At 42.3% G+C, this 18,971-nt stretch overlaps 2 protein-coding genes across 2 annotated transcripts in view; both read left to right on the top strand.

Moving 5' to 3' along the window:
- Window positions 1–697: 697 nt before the first annotated feature.
- LOC131267306 (uncharacterized) lies at window positions 698–5,691 on the top strand. Its single transcript, XM_058270156.1, has 6 exons — window positions 698–706; window positions 2,635–2,689; window positions 2,762–2,820; window positions 2,882–3,167; window positions 3,238–4,481; window positions 4,579–5,691. The coding sequence occupies exons 1-6, from the start codon at window positions 698–700 to the stop codon at window positions 5,689–5,691; spliced, it is 2,766 nt and encodes a 921-aa protein (XP_058126139.1).
- A 4,090-nt stretch (window positions 5,692–9,781) lies between these two features.
- LOC131267297 (myb-like protein AA) overlaps window positions 9,782–18,971 on the top strand; it is a 30,599-nt gene continuing 21,409 nt past the window's right edge. Inside the window, exons 1-2 of the mRNA XM_058270144.1 lie at window positions 9,782–9,835; window positions 12,555–12,638. Of these exons, the coding sequence (XP_058126127.1) occupies window positions 9,782–9,835; window positions 12,555–12,638 (138 nt within the window). The remainder of the gene's footprint in view (window positions 9,836–12,554; window positions 12,639–18,971) is intronic.

The following is an 18,971-nucleotide window of genomic DNA, read 5'->3' as shown; positions in this document are numbered from 1 at the left end:
AAGTGAACGAGCTTTTATCGGATGGAAGTGCAGGTTACTTCAGAATTAAAAGGTAGCAGGTTTTACCCTTTTCCGTCTCGAAGGTGGTGACGAACGGAAAAGGACACGTTTGCTCGAAGGGCTCAGGCTTTCTTTTGTGTTTCGTTCTTCTCCGTATGGCATTGGTCATTTTATCGGGCTTGTCGATCGAGTTTTCTTGAACCACATTAAATGATCCCAGCAATGATGAGGGAATAAAGTTAAACAAGTTTCTTCAATAATAAAAGTCAACGCATGGAGGAGTCATTAACATATTGTACTTTTTTTTGTAATAAAAATAGGTATATTATCAAATGGAGGGAAAACAAACGTTTTTAATTTAAATATAAGTTAAAATAAGGAAAAGTGTTTGATGCGTTTCTAGGGGTTTCGCTTTTTTTTTGAGCTCATTGTGTTTTCAAAAGGAATAAAAATACTTCTCATAACATGTGTCATTGTATAGAGTCTATAAGTATATAGGGTCTACACTATAGACAAAGAATAAGAAAGTTAAATTCCTTTTCAATAAGAAATAAGTTTATTCATTTTGCGTTTCGGTTCAATTTCTATTTATTGTTCATATAATATTTGAACTCCTATCAAGGAACCATACGATGCACCTTACGATCGTCTACAAACATTCTTAGTAAATTGTTTACAAATTATTACGTCCAACACGATGCGACAGGTGAGGTGGCTTAAGCGCGGTAACGGTCGGTCCTGAACGAGGCTGAAAGAGACAGGCAAAAGAAAGACACAAACCCCATGCAAGCACTCAATGATCCTTATGTACTTCCCCTCCATTCCGATCGTTATGCACCGCGGAATATATAGCTGTTCATAAATTGATGCGTGGAAGAGCGACGAAAGATCGCCGAGAAGCGTTTGCTTATGTCGCCCGCGAAAGGCGCCTGCGGACGGCACGTGCTAGGCTACCTCTAGGTGTCCTCTGTTAAAAAATCCACAAGCAAGAACAATACTCCACGTTTCAATTTCGCACCGAATCGACGATACATCATATGAAGAATGCGTCCTTGCCATGCAGAATAGAATACAATGAGCGGGGATTTGAATATTTTCCCGCACGGGCGAGTAAAATTGGTAAAACACAATGAGATGACCGACCACGCTGTGGAACATGTGTTTGCCCGTAATCTTAAACCCATAAGGACTACATTCGAAGATTTAAAGATCTCGCATGGAGCTTTCAATGCATGAATCAGGTGGTCTGAAGCACGAGTCCAGTCGCGGCGTGCAGTTCATTCATAACTCTGGACCAAAGCGAAGAAGAAGGAACTGCAAAACCGAAGACCGATTAAGCAATACGGAAGAAAGAAGAAGGTCCTCAATATCACAGTAATACCGAGGAGCACACGGTATCGATTACATTGGGTAGGGTTTTTCGCGGTTTTGCTTTGCCGTTTCGGGCGATAAGCTGTTGGAGGTGCGTTTTGTTTTGTGTTGTCTGACGGCTGAACTCCAGATTCCCAGTCCCATGATCCCACAGCCGGTATAGATTTAATGGTGTCGTCGTCATTGATGGTGTTGGAAGACTCTCCCGCAATGGGCAAGAAGTTACGGTAGGCCAGCGACACCTGTTCACTTGTGGGTCCGAAAGAAAAAGTCGATGGAAAGGCCGAAGAACAAGAAAATACGAGAAAGACATTTCGAATCGGAACCGTACAAGAACGAACCGATCGCCACGCTATGCCATCTGCCTTGTAACCGTCGTCGACCGTTGTTTCTTCAGCCCGATTCAAAGCGGAATTCAGATCCACCGACCGGCTACTGACAAAACCACAGAATCCAATCGATTATGGACGCAAATTGAGAGAACATCCTTTCTTCTCGAACACCTTCACGGAGTTTTGAAGTTTCCGAGCACGGGAAATTAGACCAGGAAAAAGAGTGGCGCCCTACTTACACTTGGCAATGTGAAGTGATTTCTTATGACTTCTGAAGAGTGACAACTTACTCTATGAGCTCCACCGTGTTCGCCACTTGCTTTCCCTAGAAGGGTGTACTCCCTTGGACACGGTTAAAGTCCGACCATGTTGGGTAGAACAAAAAAGAGCTGTAACCACATCAGACAACAACAGGAAGCCACATCACGGAAGCGCTGTGGGAAACTGAACGAGAACTGGAATTCGACCTTACCAAGCGAAGTCCAAAGTGATTCATTCATCAGCGTGTGGGACTCGGAATGGCAAGCACGTGGTCCGGACGAAAACCGAGACTGCCGAATCCAAACCGACCGACCGCATCGAATTGCATTCATTCATCCCGGTTTCAATTAAATAACAACCCGGTCACTTGAACCTGGACTACTTTTCGCTGTTTGTGAGGAGTTTCCTTAACATTTTCTTCTTTTTTTCTTGCATTTCGTGTGGAATCAGCACCTGCCACCTACGGTGCCATACTCCTAATGGGGAAGCTAACGAGATTTGACCCGGTGTGGAATGGAATGGAAATTTCTCCACACTTTTGTTTTGTTTCCACCATTGCCAAGTCGTCGTAGACCGCGTGTGTTTTCGATCGAATTCCCCATAAGACACGCTTCATGTTAATTACGAAAGCATTCTCATTTACCTTCTTGCTTCCTCCTTCGTCTTGCAGATGCGGAGACGATCCAGAATGAAGGTTCTAAAGATATTGCAGTCCTTTTCGCAAGGTACGTTGTGGACTTCGTTTTATAGCTTCGACGCAGAACCTAATTCATGGCTCTTTTCTTTTCCCTTTCCAGGAACGTTCATAACGTTTTTGCTGCTTGTCTTCGGCGTCGATTGCATGGGTGCACCTGGGGTAGGACTTCTTACGACTTTCATTTTGTCATAACAGTAATATCTCATACACCATTTCGCAGTACCTGGACTTTGACAATCTGCCGGAGACGAACTTTACGTGCGCGGGCAAAGTGATCGGTGGTTACTATGCCGATCTGGAAGCGTCCTGCCAGATGTTCCACGTTTGCACCATCGGCCAGGGCGACGAACCGATGGACATCAAGTTCCTCTGCCTCAACGGGACGGTGTTCGACCAGGAGACGCGCGTCTGCGAGCGCGTCGACGAGGTCGACTGTTCCAAGTCGGAGAAGTTTTACTACCTAAACCTGGAGCTGTATGGGAACACGATTATTCCGTCACCGGAAGGTAATGTGCTCTTGTGGTTCTGCGAATGGTTTCATGTGACTCTGATGGTTATGTCACCGTTCTTTTTCAGATGGCAGCTCCGAAGAAGATGGAAGCGATGGGGGCGACTCCTCGTCCACCACGTCAACAACGACCACAACTACAACAACCACTACGACGACCACAGCCAGGCCACCGACAACGACGACACCTTCGCGAAGATTTATTTTCAACAACAACAACAGTAACAAGGGCTTCACGCAACCGATATCGTCCTCGACGATAGCGACCCCAATGCACGCCTACTCCAGTACCTCCCCGAAAACTCCATCCGAGCAGGAGGAGGACTACGAGTACGAAGACGAAGAGTACGGCGAGGAAAAGCCGGCCGATCAGGACTCGGTCGTCGTGCCTGCCCTGGAGGAGGATGGCAGTTTCTCTCCGCAGCAGTTTACACTCCAACAACAACAGCAGCAGGGTGGTCAACCAAAAACGGAACCCCCGACGAAAGCCGGAGGTGTCAAACCGGCCGTGTCCTTCCAGCAGCAGCACTTCCAAAACGGTGGTACACTTGCGGTGACCAACTCGCATGTCACGGTAACGACGCATACGACGGGCGGGGGTCAGGTGGGGGGCAACAACGACGCTACCCCCAGCAGTGGCGCGAAAGCTAAGCCGGTACCTTCGCAACCTCCGCTGACGCACAAGCAGAAGCAACAGCTGGAGCACCAGAAGCGCCAACAGCAGGAGCAGTTGCTTCAGCAGCAAGCCATCACCAAGCAGCATGAAGAATTGCAAAAACGGCAGCAGGAGGCGGCCGTCAAGCAGCAGCAGAAGGCTTACCAGCAGCAGCAGAAACAGGTTCAGCAGCACGAGGCCGAAATCAAGAACCATCAGGCGCAACTGTTGCTGCATACGCAGAAAATCAACCGTCAACAGCAGAAGCCAAACGTTCCCCCATCGGCCACCCCGGCAACCCAGCGGCCACCGTTTGCTGGGGGAGCGAATGGTTTTGGGGTAAGTCAGCAGCAGCAGCAGCAGCAGCAAACACAAGCACCAAAGAGAATACCGCTGCTTGCCTCACAGTCGCCTCTGGCATTGCCTACTCCTGTCTCCCCGTTGACACCGTTCCGGTTGAGGGCTCAGGGTTTTAAGCTCCCTCCATCGGTGGCCCCTCAGATGTCGCCCCAGCAAAGACAAGACATACTACGGCAGCAACAGCATCAACTACAACAGCAACAACAGCAGCAACAACAACAACAGCAGCAGCAGCAGCATCATCACCATCAGCAAGAAGAGCGCTTCGAAGGCTACCGAAGACAACCACCACCTCAGGTGAGTAGCGGACCAAAGACCACCAAACGGCACCTAGGCTTGTTTCACACCATGCACATCTCCTCGCTTTACGTACCCCGTTTCTGACCCCGGACAGTATCCGGTTCGTTTTCAGGTACCGCTGCACCTTCCCTTCGAGCAGCAGCTGCGCAACCAGAAGGACATATCGCTCCAGTTCGATCCGGAAGTCGAAGACCTTACGCAGATCCCGCAGCACAAGGAGCTGAAGCGATCGGATCCCCCCTTCCACAACCATAGCCTCGGTAAGCCGGCTAATGGTGGAAGCTCGAAGGAACAAGGCTCGGGAACGATCGCGGTCAGTGAGTGGAAGATTGATGGCAACCTACCGCCTCAGCAGCAGCAGAAGGAGACGGAGGTGACGATCGGAAGTGGTGGTGCCGGTCAGGAGCCGGTAGTGGAGTACGATTATGACGAGGACTACAGCTCCGATGGGGACGAAACGGACGCTGGCAATAACCCTAACCTAGATAGCGTTAAGTCGAACACCAATAGTGAATTTGTTATCACCAGGAATACATCGCCCGGTAAGAGCGGAGAGGATCGCCACCCGAAGGAGCTCACTGGTAGTGTAACTAGCAGAGATGGTAGACCTAGTACTAATCCTAGCGCAAGTAGTTCTAGTAATAATAGAATTAGTAGTAGCACAGGCAGCAATAGTGGTAGCGTTAATAGTTACATCGATCGTAATTCTAAGAAGTCCCCTAGCAGCAGCAGCAGCAGCAGCAGTGGCAACACTAGTAGATTTATCATCAACAATGAGCACCACAAGAGCAGCAGTTCGCCCCCTCGCGTTCAACCTTCCGCTCGTAGTGGCACCGCTCCGGGGACTCCCGGAGTGTCCGGGCTGCCCAAAGTGATCGTGACGACCAGCACCTCCATCCGGGACAACCATGGTCGCACGATCAACTACTCGATCACCAGCAATGGCGGTGGTTCCCTGTCGAGCACCGTGCAGCCGGCCACTTCCACGACCGTGGGACCACGATCCTCCAAAGCGCCACCGTCCTCAGTCCGGGGTTACGACGAGTACAAAGAGAGTGACGTCCTAAGTGATCCGTTCTTCCTGGACGTGCCGCGCACGGGAGGCGGCGGTGGTAGTCCACGGCCGAGAGCCCGCAGGTCATTGTCGACCAGCGCCAACCGATCGCGCCGAAAGCGATTCATGCTGGTTGTTCCTCTTTTCATGTGATCGCACTTTCGACACCGTCCGTAATTGTGTGGATTTGCGTCGGAAATAGGTTCCGAATGTGCTGTCACATACTTTTAAGCAACCCGTAGACGTTGCGAACTTGTACGCGCGAACAATTTGACAACCAGGCATTGCCTATGTTAAGGAAAGGAAAGGAAGATATAAGAGGAAATCTTCCTTTCCTTTCCTTAACATAGGCAATGCCTGGTTGTCAAATTGTTCGCACGTACAAGTTCGCAACGTCTACGGGTTGCTTTATGTGTCTTGTAAATACTCGTCCTGCTCCGACAGCATGAAACGTATCGACGCAAATGCTAACTCACAAAAACTGAAAGAAAATACTCAACCCTTCCTACGCTTCTCAGCTTGGTTTCAGCAAACATCCTTTGTGTACGATCATTTTTGCAAAGTGTTACGACATTTTCCAAACATTTTCTTTATCTCTTTTGATTTAGCTAATTTAACGTCATACTCTCCTACCGACTCCTACCGTGTGTTAATTTAAAGTTCAATTGATCGGTTCAACAGCTCGATTGGGCACTTACGATGTGTGTATGTACAGATAAATATAAACTACAAGTTTTCTTTGGTTTGTTTTTAATTCAGGCCGTAGCAACTGCTCTTGGTTGATTGGTTGGAAAATTATAACGTCCAATTTTAATTCCACACGTTAAATAAGTTATAGTTCGTACACACCCCTTAAGCATGGTCGATTGTAAGATTCGATTTATATATTGTACTTGTGTCCTACCCTATCAACATGTGTACACCAGCGTCGGAAAGGACATGCAACAATGGAGGAATAATCGAGCTATAAATCATGTAAAAAATAAAACAAGTCAAGCACTGTGCATGAAGGTGTTTAAATTTTTCTGGAGTCTTAACAATTCGTTAACAATAGAATATTCGGGTCTTTATATTATAGCCGGGATGAAAAAGTACTCGTAATATAGGGATTGACTGTAAGTTGTTTTGTTCAATGTATGCCTTGCATGCAATTGGTACGTGTCTCGGCTAGAAGAACCCAGCGCCGGTAGTACATCACTACCAGCATCGAGCCGGAATTGCGAGCAATCCCAAGGTTGCTAGCACGAAGCGATGTCTGTTTCTGAAGCAAATACAGTAGAACGTCGATTATCCGGGGTGTTCGGGAGGGGACGGACCCCGGATAATCGATCCTTCCAGCAAATGTATGTCACATACACATTCATAGTACTACAGTTGACTTGAAGAAAGAATATTAACACAAAAATCCTGTTCTTTATCAACATTGGTATGGTAATGATTAAATTATTCAATTTTTTTAACGTAAATCTCTACTCGTCTGTTATTCATTAAAAAGTTCAACACGACGTTTTACTGGATGCCGCGCGAAAGACGGTTTATTATAGATCGGTGGTCAGTCGTTCGTAATACCGGAGGGTACGGATGCATACATGTGGTTGGATGTGGTGATATCCAACACAGCGTTGGATCTCAGTTTGGTTTGATGCCATCATGTGGTGCGTTCTGTCTCGAAGTGTTGAAGAGTTTTGTTGTGCTTTCGGCCATAACGCGTTGTTCGAAAAACCACCATTTGTAGGAAGTACATCTTGCACCAGCGCGCTGCTTTTCTTTTCTAGTTTCTGCCTGTATGCGGCGTTGAAAAATTGGACCACGTACGTACCTTGTAGTGCTTAGTAGTTTTTTTTTTTTTGGATTCGTTCACCGAGTGTTTCTCAATGAGGTTTCGATCTGTTTTAATTTATTGCAGAATTCGGTAATAGTTTTCTTACTTAGAGTCATATAAAACAGGAATTGAATATGGCCCGTACGAATGAAACAAGACATCTTTGATGTCTGCCCACTTGCTTGCAACCACCAGGCAACCGGCTGTTCATATAAGGATTTCCCGGGCTTCTGAATATCGCAGGCCTTTGAAAAGTACGAGTCTCGTCTTCTTGGACCCATGCGAGGGTTTTTCTTTTGTTGCCTTTGAATATTGGCAAATTCTTTTTCGGGTATGGTTTTTTTGTGATCAGATAGTGAATCTAATACCGCTGCGACTTTTATGTTCTTAATCTCCTCCTTGCGACTCTGTTGATTATTATTAAGTTGCGCGATGTGCCCAAGCAGCTCTTCGTTTTATTCCAAAGATGCAGTTTTCGATTTTCAAAGGTACACTTTTAACTATTTTACGTTGGCGGGGTGCTGCTTGGATTGGAATTCCAGTGCATGTTGCATGCACAGCCCCACCGACACAAAATCGTTAAAAGCGCACCGCTTAGATCAATTGCAAGGTGTTCTGTTAGGGCACCCGATAAGAAGACTTATCCGGTGGATTTACAGAGATGGCCTGCAAACGGCCTTTTCCTTCTGTTTTATTCTATTTTCAAAGTTTATACCACTCCTAAAGATAAATACAGTTGTTCATTTTTAACATGATGATTTTATTCTAAGCTTATGTCTGGACATACATCAAGTAATTTTGGGGAATGCGTTGAGGAGAAATGTCTCACTCATCCAGTTCTTCCTGCTTTGATCCGGCTCTTTATTTGTTTATTTTTTTGTTTAACGTCAGGGAAATCTTCAAGATCCGGGCGCGACTCCGAATGCCGGATTTTTACCGACTTAACCACCTGACGGGAGCTGCCCCCTTCGCCGCTAACCGTGACCGCGAGGTATTGGTCATTGGTTGGGGCCTGGCTCTATGAGTCGAGCATACGCCTGAAAGCCGCTTGGACTTTCGCAAAGCCCTTTCGCGGAACAGCTACTGTCCGGCAGCGTCAGCTGCGCACCATCCGTGCCGTGGGACACCTACAGCACGACCTGTCACTGGTAAGCGACCCGATGTGTTCCGAAACCGCCGCCTCCTCCGCCGTTGTCAAAGGGCTACGGCTAGTTTCATCGGTCGTCGCCTCCCGTGGAGCATGGGAACTCCGGCTCCTGGGACGAGTGCTCCGGCTCCTGGGATGCTGTCCTCTACATCCCCGTTCCCTGGTTGTTCGCGGCTTCGGCTTTGGTCCTCGTGGTGGTCCCGAGGATGCATGCTGCTGTTGCTAACGTCATCGACTGCAGGCGCTGTTGACGGGCTGGGGCATTGGTCGCGATGATGGTGTCTGCAGCGTGGTTGCTGCGACTCTTAGGACGATGGCTGGTGTTGCTGCCAACGTCTACTCCCCGATGTCTCCTGCCGTTTGATTATTATGTGCTGCAGTTATACATAATGCTGCTGTAGCATATGCTATGCACAATCTTAACCAGACACACTTTTATTGATCGATGCCAATCTATTCATACTTGATTCAACCGAAATTAAAAGACGCAGCATAAGCAAATTCCGATCAACGCATCGAAACAGCGCAACTCGTAAACAAGTTGCGACACGATTGTACGCGAGCATTGCACCCTAGTAATATGACCCATGGCAAGCCGGCGTCGGGCATTCGAGCCAAGCAAGCATGACCCACAGCGGGCCGGATATTATGAAAGAGACAGGGAACGATGCGCGCAAAAACCTTTGCAACAACCTAACTATTCTTGAAAAACATCAATATATCCAGCATTTTTAGAACCGATAAACAACTTTTGTAAAGTAGGTCAGCCTCATTACCAACACTTATTCAACCACCTGTAAACTAGCCCTAAGAAACTGTATAAATAAATCGATACCGAATAGACCACAGAACTATTCGGTGGACACTGATCGGACGTGGTCGTAACGCCCGTCGCGCATCCAGTAAACTAAAAACTTCTGAGTTTTCATCTAAGTTCAAGTTGTACACGATGACAAACCCTCCGCTTCGATAAGTCCGCGACCGCGAGTGGTTTCACGCAGAATGCGTTGATACAAGGTGATCACGAGTTATGGATACCGTATATCCACCACACTGCTACTGTTATAATATCATCTGATAAACCCTGTATAATAGATCACCATCCAGCGAAGCAGAACAGCGGCCGATAGCACACATCGTTATTTGGGTAAATGTGAATAATCGAATAAAACGCGTTTCAATTCTACCTATGCTTTTCATTCAGATCAATGTTCAGTAATGAAAAGTTTCGCACTACAGGACCGACGAACCCGACTTCGCACCTCCTTCTCTCAATGACCACAACCTACGGCTTGTTACAGGCACTGTCCACCGAGATACAACCACGCGTATAAGAGCAAGCGAGAACCATACAGAAACCAGAGCACGAAGCTAAGGTACAATAAACCGCATGTTCAAGTGATTGGATGCGGAAGCGCCCGAAGATACCAATAGCGCGTCTTAGTGGCTGCGCAAGCGCGCAGTACATTACATGTACTACATTATAGATTGTTGACTGCGGCGCAGGGGATTGCTTTGGCAGAGCTAGGTGAGGCGGATATTTTTACTATGTTTATTTTCGTTCCGAAGCCCCGGTCGTCCACTATTGCGCGGTATCGGAATCACCTCGGAACGGATCTACTACAGAAGATGCTCTACGGTGCTCGACACACAAAAACCATTCGACGTTTGTATTCAGTGGAGCAAGCGACCACCGGGCATTCTTACTTACCAGTGAAAACGAGCTATTAAATATTCATTCATTACCGTGGCAAAAAGAGTAGTGTGACGAACATAAAGAGCTTCTAGCGCACGAGTCGAACCTCAAAACTAAAAGTAGTGAGATTTGGCTGCCGCTCTACTGGACTGAAACGGAATAAAACAGGTAATAAACGTGTTAATTTATGGCTCAAGTTCTTATACACGAAGGGTTTTCGTATTATACAGTGAAATTCGTGGCATTTCAGACTTTGAAACTATGTTTCATCTTATCAAGAGCTATCCACAAAATAATATAGTGTACTCTTGAGCTCGTTGGATTTGTGAATATGTGCACTAATCAGTTAATTTAAATGCCGCTTCGGTTTTGGTTCATGCATGTGAGTGTATGTCTTCTCACTTGAGATGATACGGCGAACAGTTTGTGTGGAATGTTATTTCAGTTCGCAGTCCCGTTTGGTCGTTTACCCGTGCCAGTAAGGGTTTTCCCGGCTCGGACGATTAAAATATCAGTTTTCTCCTTTTTTTTAATAGTTGTTAACAGCTTTTTAAGCTCATCTGAGGGATGTTGGAAAATTTGAATGGAGACAGTAATAAACGATAGGAGATCAATAATAAAAGAGTGTGGTATCATGCCCGTACAAGCGCCGCTAGTATACAAAAAGGTTAAGTTGGGTTGTGTGCAGAACGAGAGCACTTCTTCAGCGCTCTTAGCGAACGTTATAGCAGAATGCACTCCTGCTCTAACTACTTGATAATTGATTCTACCTCGGACGTCGCGATCCTTGTTCAAAACAGCAAAGCGAAACAAGTTGCGCCAGATCATTCAATTAAAGGCAGTACCCTACCGCCACTGAGCACGGATCGTAGGCCAAAACCAAGGCTGAGAGCGAGATGCTGATAGCCTTGTCTCTTTTATACCTGCACATAAATTCCCCATTCCCACCATCGTCAGATATTACTGCCCATCTCGCTTATCTACTGCCGCGACAGCCGATCTGATCCGAACTAAAAAATCGACCTCCCCTTTCCCGAACTGTGATTTGCAAAGAGCAGATCTTTGGAGATTTTGCGATACTTTTCGTAGTTTTATACTTTTTAATAATGTCTAAAACTGTTACTTTGCTAATGTAAGTCCAATTTCATATGTTTTGAATGCTTTTTCCATTTCTAGAGAGAAAAATAATGATGTTTCGTTCCAGCAAAGCTGTGAGACTCATAGACGCAGACGAAAACTACAATAATATAATAAATCGAATCATCCGACTGCTTCTAACGATGCCCAAAAGTCGTCTGCGTCGGTAATAACAACTATCAACTTTGGACGCTATATTGCGTTTTAAACCCATCGCACTCAACCAAGAGCGACGGTCTAGCAGTTGGTATGCATAGACGGGGGTTAGCGAGGCGGTTCGAGACCCACTGCGTCAGCTCGAGACATGAGAGTGTTGGAAAGGTAGAGAGAAAGAGAGAGAGCGCCCCAATAGAGGGACCACCCCGAGAAATAAAAATCACGTCCCCCTAGCCCTAGCCGAGACGTTTGATAGACCTTTCAGGTTGTGGAGTTTTTATCAGAAGTTATTATCAGAACGTTTCCGAAGAATACTCGTGTGAAAACTAAAAATAGTATGCAACCTCTATTGGCACCTTTTTCGTTACGTCTTTTGGTTCCTGTATTCAATGGATTGGTCTGATTTGCACATAATAATAGAGTTTTATTATATACTGCAAGCTTCGAGTTGAATTTTATTTATAGATATACGATGGATTGCAAGCGATCGAAAACTTTGGTGAAGAGAAACACTTTATGCGTAAGGCCATTGGTTGGGCGTTTCTGAGTAACATTTTAAGCATAATATAAACAACTATGCGCACTTTCGTTATTGTTCCTATGCTTGGATTTGAACTTGTTAGGCTTGAAAATGCTTAGACATTTCTACAACGGTCTGGGCCGTTAAGACTTTCCTGCAAAATATGATGAAATAGTGATATGATGATCATAACATATAGCCAGCCGTTTTTATATTTACTGAACTTTAACGTATAAACATGCATCAGAAGTTAATTTGCCAAGGTACAAACGTTCACGCCATCCAGAATCAATGTTGTTTGTGAATTCAATTCAATCAAATGTTCTTAGAAATCTTTTGATAGTTGAAATCTGTAGTTTTAGAATACGTTTGAAATTTAACAAATTTACTGATCATTGATCAAACCGACGTTATCTCTTTACGTTTTGAAAAATTGAAAACTGTTTAAAAATTGACTCTGACACGCGCTCTGCCTGGTCTTGTTGTATTGCACTCTACCCTGAATTCTTTTTCTCACACAATCTTTCATTTAATACAGCTTTTAAAGCCGAAAGTTCACCTAGAGTTACCGAAAACAATCATTTGGCAGATCGGAATCAAGTCGCAGAACGATAACAATCAGGTAATGGACCAGAATCAGATCGTAAAACGTATGTTGATGAGAATATCCTAAAATACCGTGTTTATTGTCTGCAGCTCATAACAGTCACTGAAACACGAGTTTAAGCTATATACTAAGTCAAGACAGACGAAATGGAAAAATCCGGTGATTTTGTTCAAGACGTGACACGAGAACCACAGCTCGTCAATCTAAATCAAGCTGGTATGGACGAAGGCGACATATTAAAGCAAGCAATTCATCGTCCGGATCATCAAATGCCAGAAGCGAATGCACCGCAAAAAATTGAGGTTGGCCATCATGCTGAAACGATAGCTGAAAGCAACAAAACAGCTGCAAGGATCGCAAAAGAGAACCAAGATGGAACTCCTGAAAACCAAAGGGATCAAGGAATGATCGACTCCCTTGTAGGTGCAACTTATCAACAGAAGCTTCTTATAGTGATGCTGTGTCATGTAGCTAAGCTTATGCGAGACAATGAGAATTTTGATTTTGAAATGACCAGCGAGAATATGAGAGGTGCAATATTCGACGACATAGTATTTCGATTCAAAGCTGCCAATCGATGGAGGGATCTTTTCATCCAAGCTGAGCACAAAGAAGATAAGACCAAAGCCATCACATGGGACGACCTCACATCTACGGATAATAGAGCCCCGTTTGCGATTAGTAAGTACTTTAATTATTTTCTACACCAGCAATGGGATATGAGCCTTACAAATGAGTCACCCGTATTAGTTCTTTGTTCTAACATTGGTCTGGCAGAAGAAGTTAAAACATCAGTAGCAAAACATTCATTTGGTGGAAATGTAGTTGATTCTATTCTTAAGTCCATCTCTAACGATGTTTATAGAATTGTTCCAAACAATTTAGACCTAGTAATCAAAAAAGAATTATTTAACCATTTAAGAGAAAACTCGGATTTAACTGCTCTTGCAAAACAGTTAGCTCAGCACATTTACCACAAGACATCCGTTGATTTTCGTGATACTGTGGTTGGAAAATATCGATATGTTATAGAGAACAAAATTGCTACCCCAAAAAGCATTGCAAACGAATGTTATGAAGTGAATCAATGTTATTTTAATGAAACTGAATCAAAAGAATTCAAAAACGAGTTTGAAACACAGTATCAAAAACTGAACGGAATCGTTCAAAACATCTGGGAAGATATTGAAAACAAAGGCATACGTTTCATAAAAGGGAAATCTACTGAAAAATGCGATTTACCAAAGCAAGTGGAAGATAAACAAATAGAGACATTTTTCGGATCATTCATGATAGTTTGCAACACAAATCACGAAAAAGATAAACTTATGCACAGTATTCGTGAAAATGATGTGTTACCAACTCGAATACAAGGATTTAACTCTTCCACGATTACTTATTCTCAACTTGCGATGAGGATTTTAGATTGGATGAAGGAGAAAAGAAATAAACCTTTAAATAGACGAGATGTTGATGAATTGTTCAAGTATATTTGCACATCGTTGTTATTTTCACACTGGAAAGGCATATCAAACTCGTACTGCAACAAAATACAAATCTCAAGTCTCCAATGTAAACCCGAGAAAATGAAGCAAAAGAAATTATTCACAGCACTGAAATCGTGGCTATCAGAACAGAAAAACGAACAAAATGGATTCACAGTGACTATTCAACAATGTGATAACCTACCGTTGATCTTTGCAGTTATAGAATGCTTCAAACATCAACTTGATTATCTTGTTATAGAACATGAATGGTGGAAACAAAAACCATGTCTGCGAGAAATTTTGGATGTTTTCCGCAACATAAAATCTGCTCTTCTAATGGTGATTGACTGCAAACAAGATAGCAATTTGATTAATATTTTGGAAGGCTGGGCACTTGACAAATCATTGGAAAACCATAAGATGATATTGATAATGAATCAATCAAATGCATCGCTTCATCCCGATGAGGACATTCTTATCGGAGATTTGACAGAAGAGACCAGAAAAAACAAATTTGAGCATAGCATGATGTTATGTGGAAATAACATTTCCAACCATCAACTTTTCAGTTCTACAGATAGCTTAAATAACTTTCTGAGGGTTAATAGGCTTCCTGATGGAACAGGATTGAAACGAAACATATATGAGGAACGTTACAGCGATATTAAAACGATGTACATTTCCCGAAGGTGGAAGATATGTGACGGAGAATATACCCAAGAAAATTCGAGCAATAGATTTTGGGATCGCACATGGAACGATTTTTCAAATCCACTCTTTAATGAGACTACGTATAAAATTTCCATGAAATATTTTCTTCAACATGTGAGATCTCATTCTCTAGAGTTTATAAGTGTTGAGCAAAATGAATACCAGGAATACATGGATCCTCCGGGGGTTGAAACGTTCACGACTTACGAGGCCTGTTCCGATAAAAGAGGATATTTTATTAATCGAGTGGGAGAAAATAGTACGATTCCGATTGGTAGTTGTAATATTGAAAATGAAACAAAAGTTCACGTGATTTTAAACGAAGCTGGATGTGGAAAAACGTTCTACATGATTTGGTTAGCTAGAGAACTTCAAAAACGGTATCCTTCGAATTGGATTATTAAGTTTAATTTAAACGAATACTTCACGGATTTAATTCAATTCGCCAAAGATAAACACGATGCAGATGCCGGAACCAACGCCATCAGACAGCTTTATCAGCTTATTTATGTACATTTTGATGGATCAAACAAGTTCGACCCCAAACTAAATGAGAAGCGGAAAAAAGCACAGGAAACCGCACAATTGCTTTCAATATCGAATGGATTTGTTGAACTGGACGAAGCAAAAATGCAATATTTGAAAACAGAGCAGTTTGTTTTGCTCAAAATGTTTGTAAATAAATTCAACTGCCAGGAACTTGTCATTTTGATGGACGGGTTCGATGACGGTACGGCTTATAAAAAAACGGTGATAGTTAACATGTTATCTATTCTTGTTCAATTTGAAGGGATACAGAAAATATATTTGTCCAGCCGTCCTAACGATTTTGCAAGTGAGCTCAAGGTTGCATTGAAAAATTGTTCATTTTATCGCTTGATTGATTTCAACGGTGATGATCAAAGTATTTATATACATCGATTTCTGCTGGCAAACTTACATGGCTACAAATCATGTAACAGACAAAACCAAGAACCAACATTCCAAGTGGCATCCAGATTATTGACAACTTTTATGGCGAACTTAATGGAGGTTCCTTTATTTCTTCACATGGGATTGGAGCTGCTATTGCCTATTATTAATGAACACATTGATTTGGAGAGCAACACCGTTTGCCCAAACATAATGAAACACTGTGAAAAGCAATTCGCACTCTTAGATATGATAGAATCTGTTATTGAAAAGAAGCTTAACATCGCCATAATGGGGACTGCTGTTGGCAGCACTCAAACAAATGCAGCGAAAGAAGAAACCGAACGAAAATTCGAATGGACGCGACAAACTCTTTCGCGATTAGCTTTAATTAACGTAATGAATAAACGTGATGCAATGCAATTATTGATGGATGACGAACCAACGAATCCAGATGTTTACCTGGAAGAAGTAAAAAAAGATTTAGAAAAATATGTCATTGTGCATGGAAGTATGCAGGAAGTGTCTTTGCTGATGAATCCCCTGTTTATCGATTACTTTGCTGCTCGTTGGCTCTTTGTCAATCAGAAAAAAGATAAAGTGAAAGATTTTCTGAAACAACATGTGTATGGCACAACCAATCGGCAACAGATTAAAAACATTTTAGATAGAATGATTTGCAAGGATAAACATTTACATATGGCCATTCTCGATCACTCTGTATCGAAGTTGGAAAATATTCTCAGAAACGATCAAAGTGTCGTAAACACAAGAGACGATTGGGGAAGATCTCCTTTTCATTTGGCATTAATTTATGGCTCTAAAGAAAATGATGATATAGTTTCTTCATTATTGAACTGGACTGATGAATCTACCATACAGTCAAAGGATACATATTTTGAGTGGTCTGCACTCGATTATGCACACTTGAGTGACAAAGTAAATGGCCAAGGTGTTTATTTTGAGCTCTTTTTTGTTTCAAAATTGCTAAAAAATGGAGTGTCTATCATTTCAGATGAAACATTATCAAAATGTCAACCAAATGCTTCTGTTGAATTGTTTACCATTTGTTTGCCATTTATTTTTCATCTCTCTCACGAGTTAGTTCCATGCATAGGAAAACCAAGAACAACGAACATTATTGAAAGTCTGTTCAAGCAAATGCTTCTACCAAACAAACTTGATTTCGATTTGAAGATACCAACCAACAGAATGTATGAAATGGTGAAGTCGTATAATCCCGATCTAGCGAAGAGATACGATGATGGAAAATTCCATCAAGGAATGCTTTCGCTTTTGAAGTTGTGTATAATCGCTGATTCGGCCATACTAGGTATCATCTTGAAAAGTATAAACGGTGACGAACTTAACACTTTCATAAAAAATCCAGAACTCATGCAATTAGCTTTCGAATTCCGCTCAATTAATGTTCTTTGTGATTTGATCAAAACAGGTTATTTCAAGTTGCCAGAGAAAATGACCTTTGAACAAGAGTTATTGGTTTTGCTCGTGTACATGCACGAAGATGAATGCATCTTTAAAGCTAGGTTCCACACATATTGCACTCGGTATGAAATTTCATGTTTGGAAGAAAATGAATTACCTCCTATCGAGAAGGCGATAAAATCGAACGTTGGCGAAAAACGTGTTTCACTACAAGGCGATCTTTGGCGTTATTTCCCTACACAATTTAAAAAGAGTTACAATCTAGGTATGGATTCAGGTACGGAGTTTTTGTTATCAAGAGCATTGGAGTCTGATCATAAATCAATAGTTCAATATTTATTGCTGAAAATGAAAATAACAGTTAATAATCGTTTAATAAAACGTTTAGTAAAAACCTGTAAATTAGACTGGTGTTGCCAGGCATCGTACCATTTCTTTATTGGCAAAAGCTCCGATCTTAGGAAAGCCGATGCAAATGGTCAAACTCTTTTGCATTTTGCTGTGGAACATGCTCATTTTAATTTGGTCAAATGTTTGATTGACGATTATGAATTCATTGTGGCTGACAGGAACCCTCTCGAAATGAACTGGAATACCTTCTTCTATTGTGTTTCTGAATATTCAGACAAGTTTCACATGAAAACAAATATTTTTACTTACATATTGAAGAAACAACCATCGTATGAATGTTTTGGCGAACTTGATTCCAAGCACAGGAGTGTGTTTTATTATGCGCTTAAAAACAATCAATTAATCACGGACCACATAATTCAGCAAACATTTTCTACAAAACTAAAATATTTTACTATGGAGCAGATAAATCGTCTGATAAAACATCTCAAAGCTTCAGGATTTAATGTAGAAGAAATGTTAGAATATCTTTCGGGTACATATTTTGCAGATACAGCATCATGTAAAAAGATAGGAGATGCTTTGAAGCAAAATCAACTGCTACATTACACCGATCGAATGAATCGAAATCTTTTACACATTGCAATAAGAAAAAACTGGTTTTTGCTGGTCAAATGTCTAGTTGAATATTTTGACTTTAAAATCACAGAGCCCAATATAGTGGAACTAAATTGGAACGCTTTCTTCTATTGTGTTGTTAATCCATCGGAAATGTTCAAAGCCAAAACGATTATATTCAGTTACTTGATGAAGAAAAAACCTATGTTTGACTGTTTTGGTGTACAAGATTCTACAGGAAAGAGTGTGTTTTATTACGCCATTATGAACATTCCAACGATTTCAGACTACATAATTCACCGAGAGTTTTCAAATAAACCTAAACTTTTCAACTCTGAGCAGATAAGCCGCTTGTTGAAACTTTTGAAAAACTCAGGTTGCAATACAGAAGAAATTTTAAAATGTCTTTCAGAGCATTTGAATGATACAACGTTTTGTAAAAACATAATTCGTGGATTGCAAACAAATGAGATGTTATCATACACCGATCGAAAGAAACGAAATCTTTTGCATATTGCAATAACAAATAACTGGTATGTTTTAGTAAAGTATCTAGTAGAAGATTTCGAATTTCTTGTTATGAAGCCAAATGAAGAGGAAAATTATTGGAATGCTTTTTTCTATTGCGTTTGTATGAATTGCGGGGTTTCAGAGGTGAGATACAATATTTTCTCTTACATGATGGAGAAGTATCCTTCGTATGACTGTTTTGGTGAATGTGACTCAAATGAAAAGAGTGTGTTTTATTACGCACTTAAAAATAATCAAATGATTTATGAACATATATTTCAACGCGAATTTTCTACAAAACTAAAATATCTCA

Source organism: Anopheles coustani, chromosome 3, assembly GCF_943734705.1.
Source record: "Anopheles coustani chromosome 3, idAnoCousDA_361_x.2, whole genome shotgun sequence".
Taxonomy (NCBI): domain Eukaryota; kingdom Metazoa; phylum Arthropoda; class Insecta; order Diptera; family Culicidae; genus Anopheles; species Anopheles coustani.
Note: the sequence above shows the minus strand (reverse complement) of the source record. Positions and strands in the feature narration are given on the sequence as shown.

What these genes read in the sequence shown, in the direction of transcription:
- LOC131267306 (XM_058270156.1), top strand. An exon ending in ATTGCAGTCCTTTTCGCAAG is followed by an intron (nt 2,690 to 2,761) that starts GTACGTTGTGGA and finishes TTCCCTTTCCAG; the next exon opens with GAACGTTCATAACGTTTTTG. An exon ending in GATTATTCCGTCACCGGAAG is followed by an intron (nt 3,168 to 3,237) that starts GTAATGTGCTCT and finishes GTTCTTTTTCAG; the next exon opens with ATGGCAGCTCCGAAGAAGAT.